The sequence below is a fragment of the Haliotis rufescens genome, unplaced genomic scaffold (genome assembly GCF_023055435.1).
Source record: "Haliotis rufescens isolate VD_foot unplaced genomic scaffold, xgHalRufe1.0.p SCAF_6, whole genome shotgun sequence".
In the NCBI taxonomy this organism is placed as follows: Eukaryota; Metazoa; Mollusca; class Gastropoda; order Lepetellida; family Haliotidae; genus Haliotis; species Haliotis rufescens.
Genome location: NW_025964334.1, coordinates 11,191,831 through 11,219,798, shown reverse-complemented (window position 1 = coordinate 11,219,798; position 27,968 = coordinate 11,191,831). Strand labels below are relative to the sequence as shown.

The 27,968-nt window shown below is 40.4% G+C and overlaps 1 protein-coding gene across 1 annotated transcript in view; it reads left to right on the top strand.

Annotated features, from left to right (window-relative positions):
- The window catches only part of LOC124120098, an 81,371-nt gene that overhangs the window by 20,195 nt on the left and 33,208 nt on the right, over window positions 1–27,968 (top strand). The window contains exons 28-64 of the mRNA XM_048385956.1: window positions 370–561; window positions 1,039–1,221; window positions 1,887–2,078; window positions 2,556–2,738; window positions 3,404–3,595; window positions 4,073–4,255; window positions 4,921–5,112; window positions 5,590–5,772; window positions 6,438–6,629; window positions 7,107–7,289; window positions 7,955–8,146; window positions 8,624–8,806; window positions 9,472–9,663; window positions 10,144–10,326; window positions 10,992–11,183; window positions 11,664–11,846; window positions 12,512–12,703; window positions 13,184–13,366; window positions 14,032–14,223; window positions 14,701–14,883; window positions 15,549–15,740; window positions 16,218–16,400; window positions 17,066–17,257; window positions 17,735–17,917; window positions 18,583–18,774; window positions 19,252–19,434; window positions 20,100–20,291; window positions 20,769–20,951; window positions 21,617–21,808; window positions 22,286–22,468; window positions 23,134–23,325; window positions 23,806–23,988; window positions 24,654–24,845; window positions 25,323–25,505; window positions 26,171–26,362; window positions 26,840–27,022; window positions 27,688–27,879. Coding sequence (XP_048241913.1) covers window positions 370–561; window positions 1,039–1,221; window positions 1,887–2,078; window positions 2,556–2,738; window positions 3,404–3,595; window positions 4,073–4,255; window positions 4,921–5,112; window positions 5,590–5,772; window positions 6,438–6,629; window positions 7,107–7,289; window positions 7,955–8,146; window positions 8,624–8,806; window positions 9,472–9,663; window positions 10,144–10,326; window positions 10,992–11,183; window positions 11,664–11,846; window positions 12,512–12,703; window positions 13,184–13,366; window positions 14,032–14,223; window positions 14,701–14,883; window positions 15,549–15,740; window positions 16,218–16,400; window positions 17,066–17,257; window positions 17,735–17,917; window positions 18,583–18,774; window positions 19,252–19,434; window positions 20,100–20,291; window positions 20,769–20,951; window positions 21,617–21,808; window positions 22,286–22,468; window positions 23,134–23,325; window positions 23,806–23,988; window positions 24,654–24,845; window positions 25,323–25,505; window positions 26,171–26,362; window positions 26,840–27,022; window positions 27,688–27,879 — 6,942 coding nt within the window. The remainder of the gene's footprint in view (window positions 1–369; window positions 562–1,038; window positions 1,222–1,886; window positions 2,079–2,555; window positions 2,739–3,403; window positions 3,596–4,072; window positions 4,256–4,920; window positions 5,113–5,589; window positions 5,773–6,437; window positions 6,630–7,106; window positions 7,290–7,954; window positions 8,147–8,623; window positions 8,807–9,471; window positions 9,664–10,143; window positions 10,327–10,991; window positions 11,184–11,663; window positions 11,847–12,511; window positions 12,704–13,183; window positions 13,367–14,031; window positions 14,224–14,700; window positions 14,884–15,548; window positions 15,741–16,217; window positions 16,401–17,065; window positions 17,258–17,734; window positions 17,918–18,582; window positions 18,775–19,251; window positions 19,435–20,099; window positions 20,292–20,768; window positions 20,952–21,616; window positions 21,809–22,285; window positions 22,469–23,133; window positions 23,326–23,805; window positions 23,989–24,653; window positions 24,846–25,322; window positions 25,506–26,170; window positions 26,363–26,839; window positions 27,023–27,687; window positions 27,880–27,968) is intronic.

Here is a 27,968-nt window from a genome sequence, read left to right as displayed (position 1 = left end):
TAAAAACCATGTCCATTTTATGCTGTAAATCAATCGCCAACTGTTTTCATTAGCTACATGTTGAAATACATGGAATATCCTGATAACATTATGGATCAATTTCTAAAGGCATCAGATAGATCATCACTTTGCTATAATTGACGCACACTGTACAGGTGAGACATGGGCAGCACCAAAACGAATGGTAGTGAATAAACAACACTGGTTTCTTTTTCTACGTGCAAAACAGAAACATCCCTTATTTCACAATCCGCAGCAAATAGTCGGATGAACATAATATCAGCATTTGCTACACAATTGTCACATTTGTTTTTGTTAATATATGGATTGCTAGCATATCACTGTGTTGATCATGTTGATACTTTGCAGTTGATGGAGGGCTGTCAAACTGGACATCGTGGTCAATCGTACCCTGCCCTCTCACATGTGGAGTAGATGCCATGACAAATCAGAGCAGACGTAGGGATTGTAACAACCCCGCTCCGGAAGCCGGTGGCAAGAACTGCACAGGTCCACTGATGGAAAGCAGTCAGACACACTGCAATGTCCCTCCATGTAGTGGTATGTGAAGGCCAATTTGTCATTCAGTTTATACTTCTGTAGTGTACATGTACAACTTTCAGTTTAATTATTGGAGGACGAAACTTTGCCTTTCTGGTCATATGTCGAACCACAAAGATCAGATGACATCTTAAGAGTTGTATGGTCACACCCAATCGTCTGCACTCTCATATGGGTATTGGATATGTGTCTGTTACAACTAGCAACAGTTAAAATACGCATAACTTCTGGACGTGTAGAGCGACTGTTGTAAAGATACCAGGAGTATTTAAACCAAAGAAAGCAAGAGTATGACAAACCTTAAGAAGAAATTCACATTCCTTATATTGATCATATATGTTATGTTTGTCAGATTAAGCCTTTTGTACTGACTTTCTAATGTTCATTCATCGATATAGAAATGATAGAAATATTGTCAAGAGAAATATAGAGGCAATGCACGAAACAATGACACGATTTGTTTATTCCAACCACTAGGCGACGACGGCGTTGGCGAGTGGAGCCAGTGGAGTGCTGCAGTATGCACAACCACCTGTGGTGAAGGCCAAAAGGGAAGCGTGGAAAGAAGCAGAAGTTGTGTTACGCCAGCCAATAATATCAGCTGTACAGCCGCACTAACAGAAACCCAAATTGGAAACTGTGGCCTGCCTAAATGCCCAGGTAAATGTGTAGCTATGTATAAATGTACCACTTTCTTGTACTGCAGTATATAAAATGTAGCAACCCTACCCAGAGAAGTAACTCCTTTCCTGTATATTCTGAGTGCTCTATGTCCACCATCACAGTATGGAAAAGCCTCACCTCTTTGACTTAAGCAGCTCTGACAGAGCGAGTTTGTATGTAAAAGTTGTTTGCATTAATAGTGTGTCTCCAAGTTAACAAAGTGATACGAGTGGAATATCAAATCCGCCTCCAATCCACTTGCTCGTATGAGACATGTTCCCAAAATAAGATATTAAAAACCATGTCCATTTTATGCTGTAAATCAATCGCCAACTGTTTTCATTAGCTACATGTTGAAATACATGGAATATCCTGATAACATTATGGATCAATTTCTAAAGGCATCAGATAGATCATCACTTTGCTATAATTGACGCACACTGTACAGGTGAGACATGGGCAGCACCAAAACGAATGGTAGTGAATAAACAACACTGGTTTCTTTTTCTACGTGCAAAACAGAAACATCCCTTATTTCACAATCCGCAGCAAATTGTCGGATGAACATAATATCAGCATTTGCTACACAATTGTCACATTTGTTTTTGATAATATATGGATTGCTAGCATATCAGTGTGTTGACCATGTTGATACTTTGCAGTTGATGGAGGGCTGTCAAACTGGACATCGTGGTCAATCGTACCCTGCCCTCTCACATGTGGAGTAGATGCCATGACAAATCAGAGCAGACGTAGGGATTGTAACAACCCCGCTCCGGAAGCCGGTGGCAAGAACTGCACAGGTCCACTGATGGAAAGCAGTCAGACACACTGCAATGTCCCTCCATGTAGTGGTATGTGAAGGCCAATTTGTCATTCAGTTTATACTTCTGTAGTGTACATGTACAACTTTCAGTTTAATTATTGGAAGACGAAACTTTGCCTTTCTGGTCATATGTCGAACCACAAAGATCAGATGACATCTAAAGAGTTGTATGATCACACCCAATCGTATGCACTCTCATATGGGTGTTGGATATGTGTCTGTTACAACTAGCAGCAGTTAAAATACGCATAACTTCTGGACGTGTAGAGCGACTGTTGTAAAGATACCAGGAGTATTTAAACCAAAGAAAGCAAGAGTATGACAAACCTTAAGAAGAAATTCACATTCCTTATATTGATCATATATGTTATGTTTGTCAGATTAAGCCTTTTGTACTGACTTTCTAATGTTCATTCATCGATATAGAAATGATAGAAATATTGTCAAGAGAAATATAGAGGCAATGCACGAAACAATGACACGATTTGTTTATTCCAACCACTAGGCGACGACGGCGTTGGCGAGTGGAGCCAGTGGAGTGCTGCAGTATGCACAACCACCTGTGGTGAAGGCCAAAAGGGAAGCGTGGAAAGAAGCAGAAGTTGTGTTACGCCAGCCAATAATATCAGCTGTACAGCCGCACTAACAGAAACCCAAATTGGAAACTGTGGCCTGCCTAAATGCCCAGGTAAATGTGTAGCTATGTATAAATGTACCACTTTCTTGTACTGCAGTATATAAAATGTAGCAACCCTACCCAGAGAAGTAACTCCTTTCCTGTATATTCTGAGTGCTCTATGTCCACCATCACAGTATGGAAAAGCCTCACCTCTTTGACTTAAGCAGCTCTGACAGAGCGAGTTTGTATGTAAAAGTTGTTTGCATTAATAGTGTGTCTCCAAGTTAACAAAGTGATACGAGTGGAATATCAAATCCGCCTCCAATGCACTTGCTCGTATGAGACATGTTCCCAAAATAAGATATTAAAAACCATGTCCATTTTATGCTGTAAATCAATCGCCAACTGTTTTCATTAGCTACATGTTGAAATACATGGAATATCCTGATAACATTATGGATCAATTTCTAAAGGCATCAGATAGATCATCACTTTGCTATAATTGACGCACACTGTACAGGTGAGACATGGGCAGCACCAAAACGAATGGTAGTGAATAAACAACACTGGTTTCTTTTTCTACGTGCAAAACAGAAACATCCCTTATTTCACAATCCGCAGCAAATAGTCGGATGAACATAATATCAGCATTTGCTACACAATTGTCACATTTGTTTTTGTTAATATATGGATTGCTAGCATATCACTGTGTTGATCATGTTGATACTTTGCAGTTGATGGAGGGCTGTCAAACTGGACATCGTGGTCAATCGTACCCTGCCCTCTCACATGTGGAGTAGATGCCATGACAAATCAGAGCAGACGTAGGGATTGTAACAACCCCGCTCCGGAAGCCGGTGGCAAGAACTGCACAGGTCCACTGATGGAAAGCAGTCAGACACACTGCAATGTCCCTCCATGTAGTGGTATGTGAAGGCCAATTTGTCATTCAGTTTATACTTCTGTAGTGTACATGTACAACTTTCAGTTTAATTATTGGAGGACGAAACTTTGCCTTTCTGGTCATATGTCGAACCACAAAGATCAGATGACATCTTAAGAGTTGTATGGTCACACCCAATCGTCTGCACTCTCATATGGGTATTGGATATGTGTCTGTTACAACTAGCAACAGTTAAAATACGCATAACTTCTGGACGTGTAGAGCGACTGTTGTAAAGATACCAGGAGTATTTAAACCAAAGAAAGCAAGAGTATGACAAACCTTAAGAAGAAATTCACATTCCTTATATTGATCATATATGTTATGTTTGTCAGATTAAGCCTTTTGTACTGACTTTCTAATGTTCATTCATCGATATAGAAATGATAGAAATATTGTCAAGAGAAATATAGAGGCAATGCACGAAACAATGACACGATTTGTTTATTCCAACCACTAGGCGACGACGGCGTTGGCGAGTGGAGCCAGTGGAGTGCTGCAGTATGCACAACCACCTGTGGTGAAGGCCAAAAGGGAAGCGTGGAAAGAAGCAGAAGTTGTGTTACGCCAGCCAATAATATCAGCTGTACAGCCGCACTAACAGAAACCCAAATTGGAAACTGTGGCCTGCCTAAATGCCCAGGTAAATGTGTAGCTATGTATAAATGTACCACTTTCTTGTACTGCAGTATATAAAATGTAGCAACCCTACCCAGAGAAGTAACTCCTTTCCTGTATATTCTGAGTGCTCTATGTCCACCATCACAGTATGGAAAAGCCTCACCTCTTTGACTTAAGCAGCTCTGACAGAGCGAGTTTGTATGTAAAAGTTGTTTGCATTAATAGTGTGTCTCCAAGTTAACAAAGTGATACGAGTGGAATATCAAATCCGCCTCCAATCCACTTGCTCGTATGAGACATGTTCCCAAAATAAGATATTAAAAACCATGTCCATTTTATGCTGTAAATCAATCGCCAACTGTTTTCATTAGCTACATGTTGAAATACATGGAATATCCTGATAACATTATGGATCAATTTCTAAAGGCATCAGATAGATCATCACTTTGCTATAATTGACGCACACTGTACAGGTGAGACATGGGCAGCACCAAAACGAATGGTAGTGAATAAACAACACTGGTTTCTTTTTCTACGTGCAAAACAGAAACATCCCTTATTTCACAATCCGCAGCAAATTGTCGGATGAACATAATATCAGCATTTGCTACACAATTGTCACATTTGTTTTTGATAATATATGGATTGCTAGCATATCAGTGTGTTGACCATGTTGATACTTTGCAGTTGATGGAGGGCTGTCAAACTGGACATCGTGGTCAATCGTACCCTGCCCTCTCACATGTGGAGTAGATGCCATGACAAATCAGAGCAGACGTAGGGATTGTAACAACCCCGCTCCGGAAGCCGGTGGCAAGAACTGCACAGGTCCACTGATGGAAAGCAGTCAGACACACTGCAATGTCCCTCCATGTAGTGGTATGTGAAGGCCAATTTGTCATTCAGTTTATACTTCTGTAGTGTACATGTACAACTTTCAGTTTAATTATTGGAAGACGAAACTTTGCCTTTCTGGTCATATGTCGAACCACAAAGATCAGATGACATCTAAAGAGTTGTATGATCACACCCAATCGTATGCACTCTCATATGGGTGTTGGATATGTGTCTGTTACAACTAGCAACAGTTAAAATACGCATAACTTCTGGACGTGTAGAGCGACTGTTGTAAAGATACCAGGAGTATTTAAACCAAAGAAAGCAAGAGTATGACAAACCTTAAGAAGAAATTCACATTCCTTTTATTGATCATATATGTTATGTTTGTCAGATTAAGCCTTTTGTACTGACTTTCTAATGTTCATTCATCGGTATAGAAATGATAGAAATATTGTCAAGAGAAATATAGAGGCAATGCACGAAACAATGACACGATTTGTTTATTCCAACCACTAGGCGACGACGGCGTTGGCGAGTGGAGCCAGTGGAGTGCTGCAGTATGCACAACCACCTGTGGTGAAGGCCAAAAGGGAAGCGTGGAAAGAAGCAGAAGTTGTGTTACGCCAGCCAATAATATCAGCTGTACAGCCGCACTAACAGAAACCCAAATTGGAAACTGTGGCCTGCCTAAATGCCCAGGTAAATGTGTAGCTATGTATAAATGTACCACTTTCTTGTACTGCAGTATATAAAATGTAGCAACCCTACCCAGAGAAGTAACTCCTTTCCTGTATATTCTGAGTGCTCTATGTCCACCATCACAGTATGGAAAAGCCTCACCTCTTTGACTTAAGCAGCTCTGACAGAGCGAGTTTGTATGTAAAGGTTGTTTGCATTAATAGTGTGTCTCCAAGTTAACAAAGTGATACGAGTGGAATATCAAATCCGCCTCCAATCCACTTGCTCGTATGAGACATGTTCCCAAAATAAGATATTAAAAACCATGTCCATTTTATGCTGTAAATCAATCGCCAACTGTTTTCATTAGCTACATGTTGAAATACATGGAATATCCTGATAACATTATGGATCAATTTCTAAAGGCATCAGATAGATCATCACTTTGCTATAATTGACGCACACTGTACAGGTGAGACATGGGCAGCACCAAAACGAATGGTAGTGAATAAACAACACTGGTTTCTTTTTCTACGTGCAAAACAGAAACATCCCTTATTTCACAATCCGCAGCAAATTGTCGGATGAACATAATATCAGCATTTGCTACACAATTGTCACATTTGTTTTTGATAATATATGGATTGCTAGCATATCAGTGTGTTGACCATGTTGATACTTTGCAGTTGATGGAGGGCTGTCAAACTGGACATCGTGGTCAATCGTACCCTGCCCTCTCACATGTGGAGTAGATGCCATGACAAATCAGAGCAGACGTAGGGATTGTAACAACCCCGCTCCGGAAGCCGGTGGCAAGAACTGCACAGGTCCACTGATGGAAAGCAGTCAGACACACTGCAATGTCCCTCCATGTAGTGGTATGTGAAGGCCAATTTGTCATTCAGTTTATACTTCTGTAGTGTATATGTACAACTTTCAGTTTAATTATTGGAAGACGAAACTTTGCCTTTCTGGTCATATGTCGAACCACAAAGATCAGATGACATCTAAAGAGTTGTATGATCACACCCAATCGTATGCACTCTCATATGGGTGTTGGATATGTGTCTGTTACAACTAGCAACAGTTAAAATACGCATAACTTCTGGACGTGTAGAGCGACTGTTGTAAAGATACCAGGAGTATTTAAACCAAAGAAAGCAAGAGTATGACAAACCTTAAGAAGAAATTCACATTCCTTTTATTGATCATATATGTTATGTTTGTCAGATTAAGCCTTTTGTACTGACTTTCTAATGTTCATTCATCGGTATAGAAATGATAGAAATATTGTCAAGAGAAATATAGAGGCAATGCACGAAACAATGACACGATTTGTTTATTCCAACCACTAGGCGACGACGGCGTTGGCGAGTGGAGCCAGTGGAGTGCTGCAGTATGCACAACCACCTGTGGTGAAGGCCAAAAGGGAAGCGTGGAAAGAAGCAGAAGTTGTGTTACGCCAGCCAATAATATCAGCTGTACAGCCGCACTAACAGAAACCCAAATTGGAAACTGTGGCCTGCCTAAATGCCCAGGTAAATGTGTAGCTATGTATAAATGTACCACTTTCTTGTACTGCAGTATATAAAATGTAGCAACCCTACCCAGAGAAGTAACTCCTTTCCTGTATATTCTGAGTGCTCTATGTCCACCATCACAGTATGGAAAAGCCTCACCTCTTTGACTTAAGCAGCTCTGACAGAGCGAGTTTGTATGTAAAGGTTGTTTGCATTAATAGTGTGTCTCCAAGTTAACAAAGTGATACGAGTGGAATATCAAATCCGCCTCCAATCCACTTGCTCGTATGAGACATGTTCCCAAAATAAGATATTAAAAACCATGTCCATTTTATGCTGTAAATCAATCGCCAACTGTTTTCATTAGCTACATGTTGAAATACATGGAATATCCTGATAACATTATGGATCAATTTCTAAAGGCATCAGATAGATCATCACTTTGCTATAATTGACGCACACTGTACAGGTGAGACATGGGCAGCACCAAAACGAATGGTAGTGAATAAACAACACTGGTTTCTTTTTCTACGTGCAAAACAGAAACATCCCTTATTTCACAATCCGCAGCAAATTGTCGGATGAACATAATATCAGCATTTGCTACACAATTGTCACATTTGTTTTTGATAATATATGGATTGCTAGCATATCAGTGTGTTGACCATGTTGATACTTTGCAGTTGATGGAGGGCTGTCAAACTGGACATCGTGGTCAATCGTACCCTGCCCTCTCACATGTGGAGTAGATGCCATGACAAATCAGAGCAGACGTAGGGATTGTAACAACCCCGCTCCGGAAGCCGGTGGCAAGAACTGCACAGGTCCACTGATGGAAAGCAGTCAGACACACTGCAATGTCCCTCCATGTAGTGGTATGTGAAGGCCAATTTGTCATTCAGTTTATACTTCTGTAGTGTACATGTACAACTTTCAGTTTAATTATTGGAAGACGAAACTTTGCCTTTCTGGTCATATGTCGAACCACAAAGATCAGATGACATCTAAAGAGTTGTATGATCACACCCAATCGTATGCACTCTCATATGGGTGTTGGATATGTGTCTGTTACAACTAGCAACAGTTAAAATACGCATAACTTCTGGACGTGTAGAGCGACTGTTGTAAAGATACCAGGAGTATTTAAACCAAAGAAAGCAAGAGTATGACAAACCTTAAGAAGAAATTCACATTCCTTATATTGATCATATATGTTATGTTTGTCAGATTAAGCCTTTTGTACTGACTTTCTAATGTTCATTCATCGGTATAGAAATGATAGAAATATTGTCAAGAGAAATATAGAGGCAATGCACGAAACAATGACACGATTTGTTTATTCCAACCACTAGGCGACGACGGCGTTGGCGAGTGGAGCCAGTGGAGTGCTGCAGTATGCACAACCACCTGTGGTGAAGGCCAAAAGGGAAGCGTGGAAAGAAGCAGAAGTTGTGTTACGCCAGCCAATAATATCAGCTGTACAGCCGCACTAACAGAAACCCAAATTGGAAACTGTGGCCTGCCTAAATGCCCAGGTAAATGTGTAGCTATGTATAAATGTACCACTTTCTTGTACTGCAGTATATAAAATGTAGCAACCCTACCCAGAGAAGTAACTCCTTTCCTGTATATTCTGAGTGCTCTATGTCCACCAACACAGTATGGAAAAGCCTCACCTCTTTGACTTAAGCAGCTCTGACAGAGCGAGTTTGTATGTAAAAGTTGTTTGCATTAATAGTGTGTCTCCAAGTTAACAAAGTGATACGAGTGGAATATCAAATCCGCCTCCAATGCACTTGCTCGTATGAGACATGTTCCCAAAATAAGATATTAAAAACCATGTCCATTTTATGCTGTAAATCAATCGCCAACTGTTTTCATTAGCTACATGTTGAAATACATGGAATATCCTGATAACATTATGGATCAATTTCTAAAGGCATCAGATAGATCATCACTTTGCTATAATTGACGCACACTGTACAGGTGAGACATGGGCAGCACCAAAACGAATGGTAGTGAATAAACAACACTGGTTTCTTTTTCTACGTGCAAAACAGAAACATCCCTTATTTCACAATCCGCAGCAAATTGTCGGATGAACATAATATCAGCATTTGCTACACAATTGTCACATTTGTTTTTGATAACATATGGATTGCTAGCATATCACTGTGTTGACCATGTTGATACTTTGCAGTTGATGGAGGGCTGTCAAACTGGACATCGTGGTCAATCGTACCCTGCCCTCTCACATGTGGAGTAGATGCCATGACAAATCAGAGCAGACGTAGGGATTGTAACAACCCCGCTCCGGAAGCCGGTGGCAAGAACTGCACAGGTCCACTGATTGAAAGCAGTCAGACACACTGCAATGTCCCTCCATGTAGTGGTATGTGAAGGCCAATTTGTCATTCAGTTTATAATTATTCTGTAGTGTACATGTACAACTTTCAGTTTAATTATTGGAGGACGAAACTTTGCCTTTCTGGTCATATGTCGAACCACAAAGATCAGATGACATCTTAAGAGTTGTATGATCACACCCAATCGTATGCACTCTCATATGGGTGTTGGATATGTGTCTGTTACAACTAGCAGCAGTTAAAATACGCATAACTTCTGGACGTGTAGAGCGACTGTTGTAAAGATACCAGGAGTATTTAAACCAAAGAAAGCAAGAGTATGACAAACCTTAAGAAGAAATTCACATTCCTTTTATTGATCATATATGTTATGTTTGTCAGATTAAGCCTTTGGTACTGACTTTCTAATGTTCATTCATCGGTATAGAAATGATAGAAATATTGTCAAGAGAAATATAGAGGCAATGCACGAAACAATGACACGATTTGTTTATTCCAACCACTAGGCGACGACGGCGTTGGCGAGTGGAGCCAGTGGAGTGCTGCAGTATGCACAACCACCTGTGGTGAAGGCCAAAAGGGAAGCGTGGAAAGAAGCAGAAGTTGTGTTACGCCAGCCAATAATATCAGCTGTACAGCCGCACTAACAGAAACCCAAATTGGAAACTGTGGCCTGCCTAAATGCCCAGGTAAATGTGTAGCTATGTATAAATGTACCACTTTCTTGTACTGCAGTATATAAAATGTAGCAACCCTACCCAGAGAAGTAACTCCTTTCCTGTATATTCTGAGTGCTCTATGTCCACCATCACAGTATGGAAAAGCCTCACCTCTTTGACTTAAGCAGCTCTGACAGAGCGAGTTTGTATGTAAAAGTTGTTTGCATTAATAGTGTGTCTCCAAGTTAACAAAGTGATACGAGTGGAATATCAAATCCGCCTCCAATGCACTTGCTCGTATGAGACATGTTCCCAAAATAAGATATTAAAAACCATGTCCATTTTATGCTGTAAATCAATCGCCAACTGTTTTCATTAGCTACATGTTGAAATACATGGAATATCCTGATAACATTATGGATCAATTTCTAAAGGCATCAGATAGATCATCACTTTGCTATAATTGACGCACACTGTACAGGTGAGACATGGGCAGCACCAAAACGAATGGTAGTGAATAAACAACACTGGTTTCTTTTTCTACGTGCAAAACAGAAACATCCCTTATTTCACAATCCGCAGCAAATAGTCGGATGAACATAATATCAGCATTTGCTACACAATTGTCACATTTGTTTTTGATAATATATGGATTGCTAGCATATCACTGTGTTGACCATGTTGATACTTTGCAGTTGATGGAGGGCTGTCAAACTGGACATCGTGGTCAATCGTACCCTGCCCTCTCACATGTGGAGTAGATGCCATGACAAATCAGAGCAGACGTAGGGATTGTAACAACCCCGCTCCGGAAGCCGGTGGCAAGAACTGCACAGGTCCACTGATTGAAAGCAGTCAGACACACTGCAATGTCCCTCCATGTAGTGGTATGTGAAGGCCAATTTGTCATTCAGTTTATAATTATTCTGTAGTGTACATGTACAACTTTCAGTTTAATTATTGGAGGACGAAACTTTGCCTTTCTGGTCATATGTCGAACCACAAAGATCAGATGACATCTTAAGAGTTGTATGATCACACCCAATCGTATGCACTCTCATATGGGTGTTGGATATGTGTCTGTTACAACTAGCAGCAGTTAAAATACGCATAACTTCTGGACGTGTAGAGCGACTGTTGTAAAGATACCAGGAGTATTTAAACCAAAGAAAGCAAGAGTATGACAAACCTTAAGAAGAAATTCACATTCCTTTTATTGATCATATATGTTATGTTTGTCAGATTAAGCCTTTGGTACTGACTTTCTAATGTTCATTCATCGGTATAGAAATGATAGAAATATTGTCAAGAGAAATATAGAGGCAATGCACGAAACAATGACACGATTTGTTTATTCCAACCACTAGGCGACGACGGCGTTGGCGAGTGGAGCCAGTGGAGTGCTGCAGTATGCACAACCACCTGTGGTGAAGGCCAAAAGGGAAGCGTGGAAAGAAGCAGAAGTTGTGTTACGCCAGCCAATAATATCAGCTGTACAGCCGCACTAACAGAAACCCAAATTGGAAACTGTGGCCTGCCTAAATGCCCAGGTAAATGTGTAGCTATGTATAAATGTACCACTTTCTTGTACTGCAGTATATAAAATGTAGCAACCCTACCCAGAGAAGTAACTCCTTTCCTGTATATTCTGAGTGCTCTATGTCCACCATCACAGTATGGAAAAGCCTCACCTCTTTGACTTAAGCAGCTCTGACAGAGCGAGTTTGTATGTAAAAGTTGTTTGCATTAATAGTGTGTCTCCAAGTTAACAAAGTGATACGAGTGGAATATCAAATCCGCCTCCAATGCACTTGCTCGTATGAGACATGTTCCCAAAATAAGATATTAAAAACCATGTCCATTTTATGCTGTAAATCAATCGCCAACTGTTTTCATTAGCTACATGTTGAAATACATGGAATATCCTGATAACATTATGGATCAATTTCTAAAGGCATCAGATAGATCATCACTTTGCTATAATTGACGCACACTGTACAGGTGAGACATGGGCAGCACCAAAACGAATGGTAGTGAATAAACAACACTGGTTTCTTTTTCTACGTGCAAAACAGAAACATCCCTTATTTCACAATCCGCAGCAAATAGTCGGATGAACATAATATCAGCATTTGCTACACAATTGTCACATTTGTTTTTGATAATATATGGATTGCTAGCATATCACTGTGTTGACCATGTTGATACTTTGCAGTTGATGGAGGGCTGTCAAACTGGACATCGTGGTCAATCGTACCCTGCCCTCTCACATGTGGAGTAGATGCCATGACAAATCAGAGCAGACGTAGGGATTGTAACAACCCCGCTCCGGAAGCCGGTGGCAAGAACTGCACAGGTCCACTGATTGAAAGCAGTCAGACACACTGCAATGTCCCTCCATGTAGTGGTATGTGAAGGCCAATTTGTCATTCAGTTTATAATTATTCTGGAGTGTACATGTACAACTTTCAGTTTAATTATTGGAGGACGAAACTTTGCCTTTCTGGTCATATGTCGAACCACAAAGATCAGATGACATCTTAAGAGTTGTATGATCACACCCAATCGTATGCACTCTCATATGGGTGTTGGATATGTGTCTGTTACAACTAGCAGCAGTTAAAATACGCATAACTTCTGGACGTGTAGAGCGACTGTTGTAAAGATACCAGGAGTATTTAAACCAAAGAAAGCAAGAGTATGACAAACCTTAAGAAGAAATTCACATTCCTTTTATTGATCATATATGTTATGTTTGTCAGATTAAGCCTTTTGTACTGACTTTCTAATGTTCATTCATCGGTATAGAAATGATAGAAATATTGTCAAGAGAAATATAGAGGCAATGCACGAAACAATGACACGATTTGTTTATTCCAACCACTAGGCGACGACGGCGTTGGCGAGTGGAGCCAGTGGAGTGCTGCAGTATGCACAACCACCTGTGGTGAAGGCCAAAAGGGAAGCGTGGAAAGAAGCAGAAGTTGTGTTACGCCAGCCAATAATATCAGCTGTACAGCCGCACTAACAGAAACCCAAATTGGAAACTGTGGCCTGCCTAAATGCCCAGGTAAATGTGTAGCTATGTATAAATGTACCACTTTCTTGTACTGCAATATATAAAATGTAGCAACCCTACCCAGAGAAGTAACTCCTTTCCTGTATATTCTGAGTGCTCTATGTCCACCATCACAGTATGGAAAAGCCTCACCTCTTTGACTTAAGCAGCTCTGACAGAGCGAGTTTGTATGTAAAAGTTGTTTGCATTAATAGTGTGTCTCCAAGTTAACAAAGTGATACGAGTGGAATATCAAATCCGCCTCCAATGCACTTGCTCGTATGAGACATGTTCCCAAAATAAGATATTAAAAACCATGTCCATTTTATGCTGTAAATCAATCGCCAACTGTTTTCATTAGCTACATGTTGAAATACATGGAATATCCTGATAACATTATGGATCAATTTCTAAAGGCATCAGATAGATCATCACTTTGCTATAATTGACGCACACTGTACAGGTGAGACATGGGCAGCACCAAAACGAATGGTAGTGAATAAACAACACTGGTTTCTTTTTCTACGTGCAAAACAGAAACATCCCTTATTTCACAATCCGCAGCAAATAGTTGGATGAACATAATATCAGCATTTGCTACACAATTGTCACATTTGTTTTTGTTAATATATGGATTGCTAGCATATCAGTGTGTTGACCATGTTGATACTTTGCAGTTGATGGAGGGCTGTCAAACTGGACATCGTGGTCAATCGTACCCTGCCCTCTCACATGTGGAGTAGATGCAATGACAAATCAGAGCAGACGTAGGGATTGTAACAACCCCGCTCCGGAAGCCGGTGGCAAGAACTGCACAGGTCCACTGATTGAAAGCAGTCAGACACACTGCAATGTCCCTCCATGTAGTGGTATGTGAAGGCCAATTTGTCATTCAGTTTATACTTCTGTAGTGTACATGTACAACTTTCAGTTTAATTATTGGAGGACGAAACTTTGCCTTTCTGGTCATATGTCGAACCACAAAGATCAGATGACATGTTAAGAGTTGTATGGTCACACCCAATCGTCTGCACTCTCATATGGGTATTGGATATGTGTCTGTTACAACTAGCAACAGTTAAAATACGCATAACTTCTGGACGTGTAGAGCGACTGTTGTAAAGATACCAGGAGTATTTAAACCAAAGAAAGCAAGAGTATGACAAACCTTAAGAAGAAATTCACATTCCTTATATTGATCATATATGTTATGTTTGTCAGATTAAGCCTTTTGTACTGACTTTCTAATGTTCATTCATCGATATAGAAATGATAGAAATATTGTCAAGAGAAATATAGAGGCAATGCACGAAACAATGACACGATTTGTTTATTCCAACCACTAGGCGACGACGGCGTTGGCGAGTGGAGCCAGTGGAGTGCTGCAGTATGCACAACCACCTGTGGTGAAGGCCAAAAGGGAAGCGTGGAAAGAAGCAGAAGTTGTGTTACGCCAGCCAATAATATCAGCTGTACAGCCGCACTAACAGAAACCCAAATGGGAAACTGTGGCCTGCCTAAATGCCCAGGTAAATGTGTAGCTATGTATAAATGTACCACTTTCTTGTACTGCAGTATATAAAATGTAGCAACCCTACCCAGAGAAGTAACTCCTTTCCTGTATATTCTGAGTGCTCTATGTCCACCATCACAGTATGGAAAAGCCTCACCTCTTTGACTTAAGCAGCTCTGACAGAGCGAGTTTGTATGTAAAAGTTGTTTGCATTAATAGTGTGTCTCCAAGTTAACAAAGTGATACGAGTGGAATATCAAATCCGCCTCCAATCCACTTGCTCGTATGAGACATGTTCCCAAAATAAGATATTAAAAACCATGTCCATTTTATGCTGTAAATCAATCGCCAACTGTTTTCATTAGCTACATGTTGAAATACATGGAATATCCTGATAACATTATGGATCAATTTCTAAAGGCATCAGATAGATCATCACTTTGCTATAATTGACGCACACTGTACAGGTGAGACATGGGCAGCACCAAAACGAATGGTAGTGAATAAACAACACTGGTTTCTTTTTCTACGTGCAAAACAGAAACATCCCTTATTTCACAATCCGCAGCAAATAGTCGGATGAACATAATATCAGCATTTGCTACACAATTGTCACATTTGTTTTTGATAATATATGGATTGCTAGCATATCACTGTGTTGACCATGTTGATACTTTGCAGTTGATGGAGGGCTGTCAAACTGGACATCGTGGTCAATCGTACCCTGCCCTCTCACATGTGGAGTAGATGCCATGACAAATCAGAGCAGACGTAGGGATTGTAACAACCCCGCTCCGGAAGCCGGTGGCAAGAACTGCACAGGTCCACTGATGGAAAGCAGTCAGACACACTGCAATGTCCCTCCATGTAGTGGTATGTGAAGGCCAATTTGTCATTCAGTTTATACTTCTGTAGTGTACATGTACAACTTTCAGTTTAATTATTGGAAGACGAAACTTTGCCTTTCTGGTCATATGTCGAACCACAAAGATCAGATGACATCTAAAGAGTTGTATGATCACACCCAATCGTATGCACTCTCATATGGGTGTTGGATATGTGTCTGTTACAACTAGCAGCAGTTAAAATACGCATAACTTCTGGACGTGTAGAGCGACTGTTGTAAAGATACCAGGAGTATTTAAACCAAAGAAAGCAAGAGTATGACAAACCTTAAGAAGAAATTCACATTCCTTTTATTGATCATATATGTTATGTTTGTCAGATTAAGCCTTTTGTACTGACTTTCTAATGTTCATTCATCGGTATAGAAATGATAGAAATATTGTCAAGAGAAATATAGAGGCAATGCACGAAACAATGACACGATTTGTTTATTCCAACCACTAGGCGACGACGGCGTTGGCGAGTGGAGCCAGTGGAGTGCTGCAGTATGCACAACCACCTGTGGTGAAGGCCAAAAGGGAAGCGTGGAAAGAAGCAGAAGTTGTGTTACGCCAGCCAATAATATCAGCTGTACAGCCGCACTAACAGAAACCCAAATTGGAAACTGTGGCCTGCCTAAATGCCCAGGTAAATGTGTAGCTATGTATAAATGTACCACTTTCTTGTACTGCAGTATATAAAATGTAGCAACCCTACCCAGAGAAGTAACTCCTTTCCTGTATATTCTGAGTGCTCTATGTCCACCATCACAGTATGGAAAAGCCTCACCTCTTTGACTTAAGCAGCTCTGACAGAGCGAGTTTGTATGTAAAAGTTGTTTGCATTAATAGTGTGTCTCCAAGTTAACAAAGTGATACGAGTGGAATATCAAATCCGCCTCCAATGCACTTGCTCGTATGAGACATGTTCCCAAAATAAGATATTAAAAACCATGTCCATTTTATGCTGTAAATCAATCGCCAACTGTTTTCATTAGCTACATGTTGAAATACATGGAATATCCTGATAACATTATGGATCAATTTCTAAAGGCATCAGATAGATCATCACTTTGCTATAATTGACGCACACTGTACAGGTGAGACATGGGCAGCACCAAAACGAATGGTAGTGAATAAACAACACTGGTTTCTTTTTCTACGTGCAAAACAGAAACATCCCTTATTTCACAATCCGCAGCAAATAGTCGGATGAACATAATATCAGCATTTGCTACACAATTGTCACATTTGTTTTTGTTAATATATGGATTGCTAGCATATCACTGTGTTGACCATGTTGATACTTTGCAGTTGATGGAGGGCTGTCAAACTGGACATCGTGGTCAATCGTACCCTGCCCTCTCACATGTGGAGTAGATGCCATGACAAATCAGAGCAGACGTAGGGATTGTAACAACCCCGCTCCGGAAGCCGGTGGCAAGAACTGCACAGGTCCACTGATGGAAAGCAGTCAGACACACTGCAATGTCCCTCCATGTAGTGGTATGTGAAGGCCAATTTGTCATTCAGTTTATACTTCTGTAGTGTACATGTACAACTTTCAGTTTAATTATTGGAAGACGAAACTTTGCCTTTCTGGTCATATGTCGAACCACAAAGATCAGATGACATCTAAAGAGTTGTATGATCACACCCAATCGTATGCACTCTCATATGGGTGTTGGATATGTGTCTGTTACAACTAGCAGCAGTTAAAATACGCATAACTTCTGGACGTGTAGAGCGACTGTTGTAAAGATACCAGGAGTATTTAAACCAAAGAAAGCAAGAGTATGACAAACCTTAAGAAGAAATTCACATTCCTTATATTGATCATATATGTTATGTTTGTCAGATTAAGCCTTTTGTACTGACTTTCTAATGTTCATTCATCGATATAGAAATGATAGAAATATTGTCAAGAGAAATATAGAGGCAATGCACGAAACAATGACACGATTTGTTTATTCCAACCACTAGGCGACGACGGCGTTGGCGAGTGGAGCCAGTGGAGTGCTGCAGTATGCACAACCACCTGTGGTGAAGGCCAAAAGGGAAGCGTGGAAAGAAGCAGAAGTTGTGTTACGCCAGCCAATAATATCAGCTGTACAGCCGCACTAACAGAAACCCAAATGGGAAACTGTGGCCTGCCTAAATGCCCAGGTAAATGTGTAGCTATGTATAAATGTACCACTTTCTTGTACTGCAGTATATAAAATGTAGCAACCCTACCCAGAGAAGTAACTCCTTTCCTGTATATTCTGAGTGCTCTATGTCCACCATCACAGTATGGAAAAGCCTCACCTCTTTGACTTAAGCAGCTCTGACAGAGCGAGTTTGTATGTAAAAGTTGTTTGCATTAATAGTGTGTCTCCAAGTTAACAAAGTGATACGAGTGGAATATCAAATCCGCCTCCAATCCACTTGCTCGTATGAGACATGTTCCCAAAATAAGATATTAAAAACCATGTCCATTTTATGCTGTAAATCAATCGCCAACTGTTTTCATTAGCTACATGTTGAAATACATGGAATATCCTGATAACATTATGGATCAATTTCTAAAGGCATCAGATAGATCATCACTTTGCTATAATTGACGCACACTGTACAGGTGAGACATGGGCAGCACCAAAACGAATGGTAGTGAATAAACAACACTGGTTTCTTTTTCTACGTGCAAAACAGAAACATCCCTTATTTCACAATCCGCAGCAAATAGTCGGATGAACATAATATCAGCATTTGCTACACAATTGTCACATTTGTTTTTGTTAATATATGGATTGCTAGCATATCAGTGTGTTGACCATGTTGATACTTTGCAGTTGATGGAGGGCTGTCAAACTGGACATCGTGGTCAATCGTACCCTGCCCTCTCACATGTGGAGTAGATGCCATGACAAATCAGAGCAGACGTAGGGATTGTAACAACCCCGCTCCGGAAGCCGGTGGCAAGAACTGCACAGGTCCACTGATGGAAAGCAGTCAGACACACTGCAATGTCCCTCCATGTAGTGGTATGTGAAGGCCAATTTGTCATTCAGTTTATACTTCTGTAGTGTACATGTACAACTTTCAGTTTAATTATTGGAAGACGAAACTTTGCCTTTCTGGTCATATGTCGAACCACAAAGATCAGATGACATCTAAAGAGTTGTATGATCACACCCAATCGTATGCACTCTCATATGGGTGTTGGATATGTGTCTGTTACAACTAGCAGCAGTTAAAATACGCATAACTTCTGGACGTGTAGAGCGACTGTTGTAAAGATACCAGGAGTATTTAAACCAAAGAAAGCAAGAGTATGACAAACCTTAAGAAGAAATTCACATTCCTTTTATTGATCATATATGTTATGTTTGTCAGATTAAGCCTTTTGTACTGACTTTCTAATGTTCATTCATCGGTATAGAAATGATAGAAATATTGTCAAGAGAAATATAGAGGCAATGCACGAAACAATGACACGATTTGTTTATTCCAACCACTAGGCGACGACGGCGTTGGCGAGTGGAGCCAGTGGAGTGCTGCAGTATGCACAACCACCTGTGGTGAAGGCCAAAAGGGAAGCGTGGAAAGAAGCAGAAGTTGTGTTACGCCAGCCAATAATATCAGCTGTACAGCCGCACTAACAGAAACCGAAATTGGAAACTGTGGCCTGCCTAAATGCCCAGGTAAATGTGTAGCTATGTATAAATGTACCACTTTCTTGTACTGCAGTATATAAAATGTAGCAACCCTACCCAGAGAAGTAACTCCTTTCCTGTATATTCTGAGTGCTCTATGTCCACCATCACAGTATGGAAAAGCCTCACCTCTTTGACTTAAGCAGCTCTGACAGAGCGAGTTTGTATGTAAAAGTTGTTTGCATTAATAGTGTGTCTCCAAGTTAACAAAGTGATACGAGTGGAATATCAAATCCGCCTCCAATGCACTTGCTCGTATGAGACATGTTCCCAAAATAAGATATTAAAAACCATGTCCATTTTATGCTGTAAATCAATCGCCAACTGTTTTCATTAGCTACATGTTGAAATACATGGAATATCCTGATAACATTATGGATCAATTTCTAAAGGCATCAGATAGATCATCACTTTGCTATAATTGACGCACACTGTACAGGTGAGACATGGGCAGCACCAAAACGAATGGTAGTGAATAAACAACACTGGTTTCTTTTTCTACGTGCAAAACAGAAACATCCCTTATTTCACAATCCGCAGCAAATAGTCGGATGAACATAATATCAGCATTTGCTACACAATTGTCACATTTGTTTTTGTTAATATATGGATTGCTAGCATATCACTGTGTTGACCATGTTGATACTTTGCAGTTGATGGAGGGCTGTCAAACTGGACATCGTGGTCAATCGTACCCTGCCCTCTCACATGTGGAGTAGATGCCATGACAAATCAGAGCAGACGTAGGGATTGTAACAACCCCGCTCCGGAAGCCGGTGGCAAGAACTGCACAGGTCCACTGATTGAAAGCAGTCAGACACACTGCAATGTCCCTCCATGTAGTGGTATGTGAAGGCCAATTTGTCATTCAGTTTATACTTCTGTAGTGTACATGTACAACTTTCAGTTTAATTATTGGAGGACGGAACTTTGCCTTTCTGGTCATATGTCGAACCACAAAGATCAGATGACATCTTAAGAGTTGTATGGTCACACCCAATCGTCTGCACTCTCATATGGGTATTGGATATGTGTCTGTTACAACTAGCAACAGTTAAAATACGCATAACTTCTGGACGTGTAGAGCGACTGTTGTAAAGATACCAGGAGTATTTAAACCAAAGAAAGCAAGAGTATGACAAACCTTAAGAAGAAATTCACATTCCTTATATTGATCATTTATGTTATGTTTGTCAGATTAAGCCTTTTGTACTGACTTTCTAATGTGCATTCATCGATATAGAAATGATAGAAATATTGTCAAGAGAAATATAGAGGCAATGCACGAAACAATGACACGATTTGTTTATTCCAACCACTAGGCGACGACGGCGTTGGCGAGTGGAGCCAGTGGGGTGCTGCAGTATGCACAACAACCTGTGGTGAAGGCCAAAAGGGAAGCGTGGAAAGAAGCAGAAGTTGTGTTACGCCAGCCAATAATATCAGCTGTACAGCCGCACTAACAGAAACCCAAATGGGAAACTGCGGCCTGCCTAAATGCCCAGGTAAATGTGTAGCTATGTATAAATGTACCACTTTCTTGTACTGCAGTATATAAAATGTAGCAACCCTACCCAGAGAAGTAACTCCTTTCCTGTATATTCTGAGTGCTCTATGTCCACCATCACAGTATGGAAAAGCCTCACCTCTTTGACTTAAGCAGCTCTGACAGAGCGAGTTTGTATGTAAAGGTTGTTTGCATTAATAGTGTGTCTCCAAGTTAACAAAGTGATACGAGTGGAATATCAAATCCGCCTCCAATGCACTTGCTCGTATGAGACATGTTCCCAAAATAAGATATTAAAAACCATGTCCATTTTATGCTGTAAATCAATCGCCAACTGTTTTCATTAGCTACATGTTGAAATACATGGAATATCCTGATAACACTATGGATCAATTTCTAAAGGCATCAGATAGATCATCACTTTGCTATAATTGACGCACACTGTACAGGTGAGACATGGGCAGCACCAAAACGAATGGTAGTGAATAAACAACACTGGTTTCTTTTTCTACGTGCAAAACAGAAACATCCCTTATTTCACAATCCGCAGCAAATAGTCGGATGAACATAATATCAGCATTTGCTACACAATTGTCACATTTGTTTTTGATAATATATGGATTGCTAGCATATCACTGTGTTGACCATGTTGATACTTTGCAGTTGATGGAGGGCTGTCAAACTGGACATCGTGGTCAATCGTACCCTGCCCTCTCACATGTGGAGTAGATGCCATGACAAATCAGAGCAGACGTAGGGATTGTAACAACCCCGCTCCGGAAGCCGGTGGCAAGAACTGCACAGGTCCACTGATGGAAAGCAGTCAGACACACTGCAATGTCCCTCCATGTAGTGGTATGTGAAGGCCAATTTGTCATTCAGTTTATACTTCTGTAGTGTACATGTACAACTTTCAGTTTAATTATTGGAAGACGAAACTTTGCCTTTCTGGTCATATGTCGAACCACAAAGATCAGATGACATCTAAAGAGTTGTATGATCACACCCAATCGTATGCACTCTCATATGGGTGTTGGATATGTGTCTGTTACAACTAGCAGCAGTTAAAATACGCATAACTTCTGGACGTGTAGAGCGACTGTTGTAAAGATACCAGGAGTATTTAAACCAAAGAAAGCAAGAGTATGACAAACCTTAAGAAGAAATTCACATTCCTTTTATTGATCATATATGTTATGTTTGTCAGGTTAAGCCTTTTGTACTGACTTTCTAATGTTCATTCATCGGTATAGAAATGATAGAAATATTGTCAAGAGAAATATAGAGGCAATGCACGAAACAATGACACGATTTGTTTATTCCAACCACTAGGCGACGACGGCGTTGGCGAGTGGAGCCAGTGGAGTGCTGCAGTATGCACAACCACCTGTGGTGAAGGCCAAAAGGGAAGCGTGGAAAGAAGCAGAAGTTGTGTTACGCCAGCCAATAATATCAGCTGTACAGCCGCACTAACAGAAACCCAAATTGGAAACTGTGGCCTGCCTAAATGCCCAGGTAAATGTGTAGCTATGTATAAATGTACCACTTTCTTGTACTGCAGTATATAAAATATAGCAACCCTACCCAGAGAAGTAACTCCTTTCCTGTATATTCTGAGTGCTCTATGTCCACCATCACAGTATGGAAAAGCCTCACCTCTTTGACTTAAGCAGCTCTGACAGAGCGAGTTTGTATGTAAAGGTTGTTTGCATTAATAGTGTGTCTCCAAGTTAACAAAGTAATACGAGTGGAATATCAAATCCGCCTCCAATGCACTTGCTCGTATGACACATGTTCCCAAAATAAGATATTAAAAACCATGTCCATTTTATGCTGTAAATCAATCGCCAACTGTTTTCATTAACTACATTTTGAAATACATGGAATATCCTGATAACATTATGGATTAATTTCTAAAGGCATCAGATAGATCATCACTTTGCTATAATTGACGCACACTGTACAGGTGAGACATGGGCAGCACCAAAACTAATGGTAGTGAATAAACAACACTGGTTTCTTTTTCTACGTGCAAAACAGAAACATCCCTTATTTCACAATCCGCAGCAAATAGTCGGATGAACATAATATCAGCATTTGCTACACAATTGTCACATTTGTTTTTGTTAATATATGGATTGCTAGCATATCACTGTGTTGACCATGTTGATACTTTGCAGTTAATGGAGGGCTGTCAAACTGGACATCGTGGTCAATCGTACCCTGCCCTCTCACATGTGGAGTAGATGCCATGACAAATCAGAGCAGACGTAGGGATTGTAACAACCCCGCTCCGGAAGCCGGTGGCAAGAACTGCACAGGTCCACTGATGGAAAGCAGTCAGACACACTGCAATGTCCCTCCATGTAGTGGTATGTGAAGGCCAATTTGTCATTCAGTTTATAATTATTCTGTAGTGTACATGTACAACTTTCAGTTTAATTATTGGAGGACGAAACTTTGCCTTTCTGGTCATATGTCGAACCACAAAGATCAGATGACATCTTAAGAGTTGTATGATCCCACCCAATCGTATGCACTCTCATATGGGTGTTGGATATGTGTCTGTTACAACTAGCAGCAGTTAAAATACGCATAACTTCTGGACGTGTAGAGCGACTGTTGTAAAAATACCAGGAGTATTTAAACCAAAGAAAGCAAGAGTATGACAATCCTTAAGAAGAAATTCACATTCCTTATATTGATCATATATGTTATGTTTGTCAGATTAAGCCTTTTGTACTGACTTTCTAATGTTCATTCATCGGTATAGAAATGATAGAAATATTGTCAAGAGAAATATAGAGGCAATGCACGAAACAATGACACGATTTATTTATTCCAACCACTAGGCGACGACGGCGTTGGCGAGTGGAGCCAGTGGAGTGCTGCAGTATGCACAACCACCTGTGGTGAAGGCCAAAAGGGAAGCGTGGAAAGAAGTAGAAGTTGTGTTACGCCAGCCAATAATATCAGCTGTACAGCCGCACTAACAGAAACCCAAATTGGAAACTGCGGCCTGCCTAAATGCCCAGGTAAATGTGTAGCTATGTATAAATGTACCACTTTCTTGTACTGCAGTATATAAAATGTAGCAACCCTACCCAGAGAAGTAACTCCTTTCCTGTATATTCTGAGTGCTCTATGTCCACCATCACAGTATGGAAAAGCCTCATCTCTTTGGCTTAAGCAGCTCTGACAGAGCGAGTTTGTATGTAAAGGTTGTTTGCATTAATAGTGTGTCTCCAAGTTAACAAAGTGATACGAGTGGAATATCAAATCCGCCTCCAATGCACTTGCTCGTATGAGACATGTTCCCAAAATAAGATATTAAAAACCATGTCCATTTTATGCTGTAAATCAATCGCCAACTGTTTTCATTAACTACATGTTGAAATACATGGAATATCCTGATAACATTATGGATCAATTTCTAAAGGCATCAGATAGATCATCACTTTGCTATAATTGACGCACACTGTACAGGTGAGACATGGGCAGCACCAAAACGAATGGTAGTGAATAAACAACACTGGTTTCTTTTTCTACGTGCAAAACAGAAACATCCCTTATTTCACAATCCGCAGCAAATAGTCGGATGAACATAATATCAGCATTTGCTACACAATTGTCACATTTGTTTTTGATAATATATGGATTGCTAGCATATCAGTGTGTTGACCATGTTGATACTTTGCAGTTGATGGAGGGCTGTCAAACTGGACATCGTGGTCAATCGTACCCTGCCCTCTCACATGTGGAGTAGATGCCATGACAAATCAGAGCAGACGTAGGGATTGTAACAACCCCGTTCCGGAAGCCGGTGGCAAGAACTGCACAGGTCCACTGATGGAAAGCAGTCAGACACACTGCAATGTCCCTCCATGTAGTGGTATGTGAGGGCCAATTTGTCATTCAGTTTATACTTCTGTAGTGTACATGTACAACTTTCAGTTTAATTATTGGAGGACGAAACTTTGCCTTTCTTGTCATATGTTGAACCACAAAGATCAGATGACATCTTAAGAGTTGTATGATCACACCCAATCGTATGCACTCTCATATTGGTGTTGGATATGTGTCTGTTACAACTAGCAGCAGTTAAAATACGCATAACTTCTGGACGTGTAGAGCGACTGTTGTAAAGATACAAGGAGTATTTAAACTAAAGAAAGCAAGAGTATGACAAACCTTAAGAAGAAATTCACATTCCTTATATTGATCATATATATTATGTTTGTCAGATTAAGCCTTTTGTACTGACTTTCTAATGTTCATTTATCGGTATAGAAATGATAGAAATATTGTCAAGAGAAATATAGAGGCAATGCGCGAAACAATGACACGATTTGTTTATTCCAACCACTAGGCGACGACGGCGTTGGCGAGTGGAGCCAGTGGAGTGCTGCAGTATGCACAACCACCTGTGGTGAAGGCCAAAAGGGAAGCGTTGAAAGAAGCAGAAGTTGTGTTACGCCAGCCAATAATATCAGCTGTACAGCCGCACTAACAGAAACCCAAATGGGAAACTGTGGCCTGCCTAAATGCCCAGGTAAATGTGTAGTTATGTATAAATGTACCACTTTCTTGTACTGCAGTATATAAAATGTAGCAACCCTACCCAGAGAAGTAACTCCTTTCCTGTATATTTTGAGTGCTCTATGTCCACCATCACAGTATGGAAAAGCCTCATCTCTTTGGCTTAAGCAGCTCTGACAGAGCGAGTTTGTATGTAAAGGTTGTTTGCATTAATAGTGTGTCTCCAAGTTAACAAAGTGATACGAGTGGAATATCAAATCCGCCTCCAATGCACTTGCTCGTATGACACATGTTCCCAAAATAAGATATTAAAAACCATGTCCATTTTATGCTGTAAATCAATCGCCAACTGTTTTCATTAGCTACATGTTGAAATACATGGAATATCCTGATTACATTATGGATCAATTTCTAAAGGCATCAGATAGATCATCACTTTGCTATAATTGACGCACACTGTACAGGTGAGACATGGGCAGCACCAAAACGAATGGTAGTGAATAAACAACACTGGTTTCTTTTTGTACGTGCAAAACAGAAACATCCCTTATTTCACAATCCGCAGCAAATTGTCGGATGAACATAATATCAGCATTTGCTACACAATTGTCACATTTGTTTTTGATAATATATGGATTGCTAGCATATCACTGTGTTGACCATGTTGATACTTTGCAGTTGATGGAGGGCTGTCAAACTGGACATCGTGGTCAATCGTACCCTGCCCTCTCACATGTGGAGTAGATGCCATGACAAATCAGAGCAGACGTAGGGATTGTAACAACCCCGTTCCGGAAGCTGGTGGCAAGAACTGCACAGGTCCACTGATGGAAAGCAGTCAGACACACTGCAATGTCCCTCCATGTAGTGGTATGTGAAGGCCAATTTGTCATTCAGTTTATACTTCTGTAGTGTACATGTACAACTTTCAGTTTAATTATTGGATGACGAAACTTTGCCTTTCTGGTCATATGTCGAACCACAAAGATCAGATGACATCTTAAGAGTTGTATGATCACACCCAATCGTATGCACTCTCATATGGGTGTTGGATATGTGTCTGTTACAACTAGCAGCAGTTAAAATACGCATAACTTCTGGACGTGTAGAGCGACTGTCGTAAAGATACCAGGAGTATTTAAACTAAAGAAAGCAAGAGTATGACAAACCTTAAGAAAAAATTCACATTCCTTATATTGATCATATATGTTATGTTTGTCAGATTAAGCCTTTTGTACTGACTTTCTAATGTTCATTTATCGGTATAGAAATGATAGAAATATTGTCAAGAGAAATATAGAGGCAATGCACGAAACAATGAGACGATTTGTTTATTCCAACCACTAGGCGACGACGGCGTTGGCGAGTGGAGCCAGTGGAGTGCTGCAGTATGCACAACCACCTGTGGTGAAGGCCAAAAGGGAAGCGTGGAAAGAAGCAGAAGTTGTGTTACGCCAGCCAATAATATCAGCTGTACAGCCGCACTAACAGAAACCCAAATTGGAAACTGCGGCCTGCCTAAATGCCCAGGTAAATGTGTAGCTATGTATAAATGTACCACTTTCTTGTACTGCAGTATATAAAATGTAGCAACCCTACCCAGAGAAGTAACTCCTTTCCTGTATATTATGAGTGCTCTATGTCCACCATCACAGTATGGAAAAGCCTCACCTCTTTGACTGAAGCAGCTCTGACAGAGCGAGTTTGTATGTAAAGGTTGTTTGCATTAATAGTGTGTCTCCAAGTTAACAAAGTAATACGAGTGGAATATGAAATCCGCCTCCAATGCACTTGCTCGTATGACACATGTTCCCAAAATAAGATATTAAAAACCAAGTCCATTTTATGCTGTAAATCAATCGCCAACTGTTTTCATTAACTACATTTTGAAATACATGGAATATCCTGATAACATTATGGATTAATTTCTAAAGGCATCAGATAGATCATCACTTTGCTATATTTGAAGCACACTGTACAGGTGAGACATGGGCAGCACCAAAACGAATGGTAGCGAATAAACAACACTGGTTTCTTTTTGTACGTGCAAAACAGAAACATCCCTTATTTCACAATCCGCAGCAAATAGTCAGATGAACATAATATCAGCATTTGCTACACAATTGTCACATTTGTTTTTGTTAATATATGGATATCTAGCATATCACTGTGTTGACCATGTTGATACTTTGCAGTTGATGGAGGGCTGTCAAACTGGACATCGTGGTCAATCGTACCCTGCCCTCTCACATGTGGAGTAGATGCCATGACAAATCAGAGCAGACGTAGGGATTGTAACAACCCCGCTCCGGAAGCCGGTGGCAAGAACTGCACAGGTCCACTGATTGAAAGCAGTCAGACACACTGCAATGTCCCTCCATGTAGTGGTATGTGAAGGCCAATTTGTCATTCAGTTTATACTTCTGTAGTGTACATGTACAACTTTCAGTTTAATTATTGGAGGACGAAACTTTGC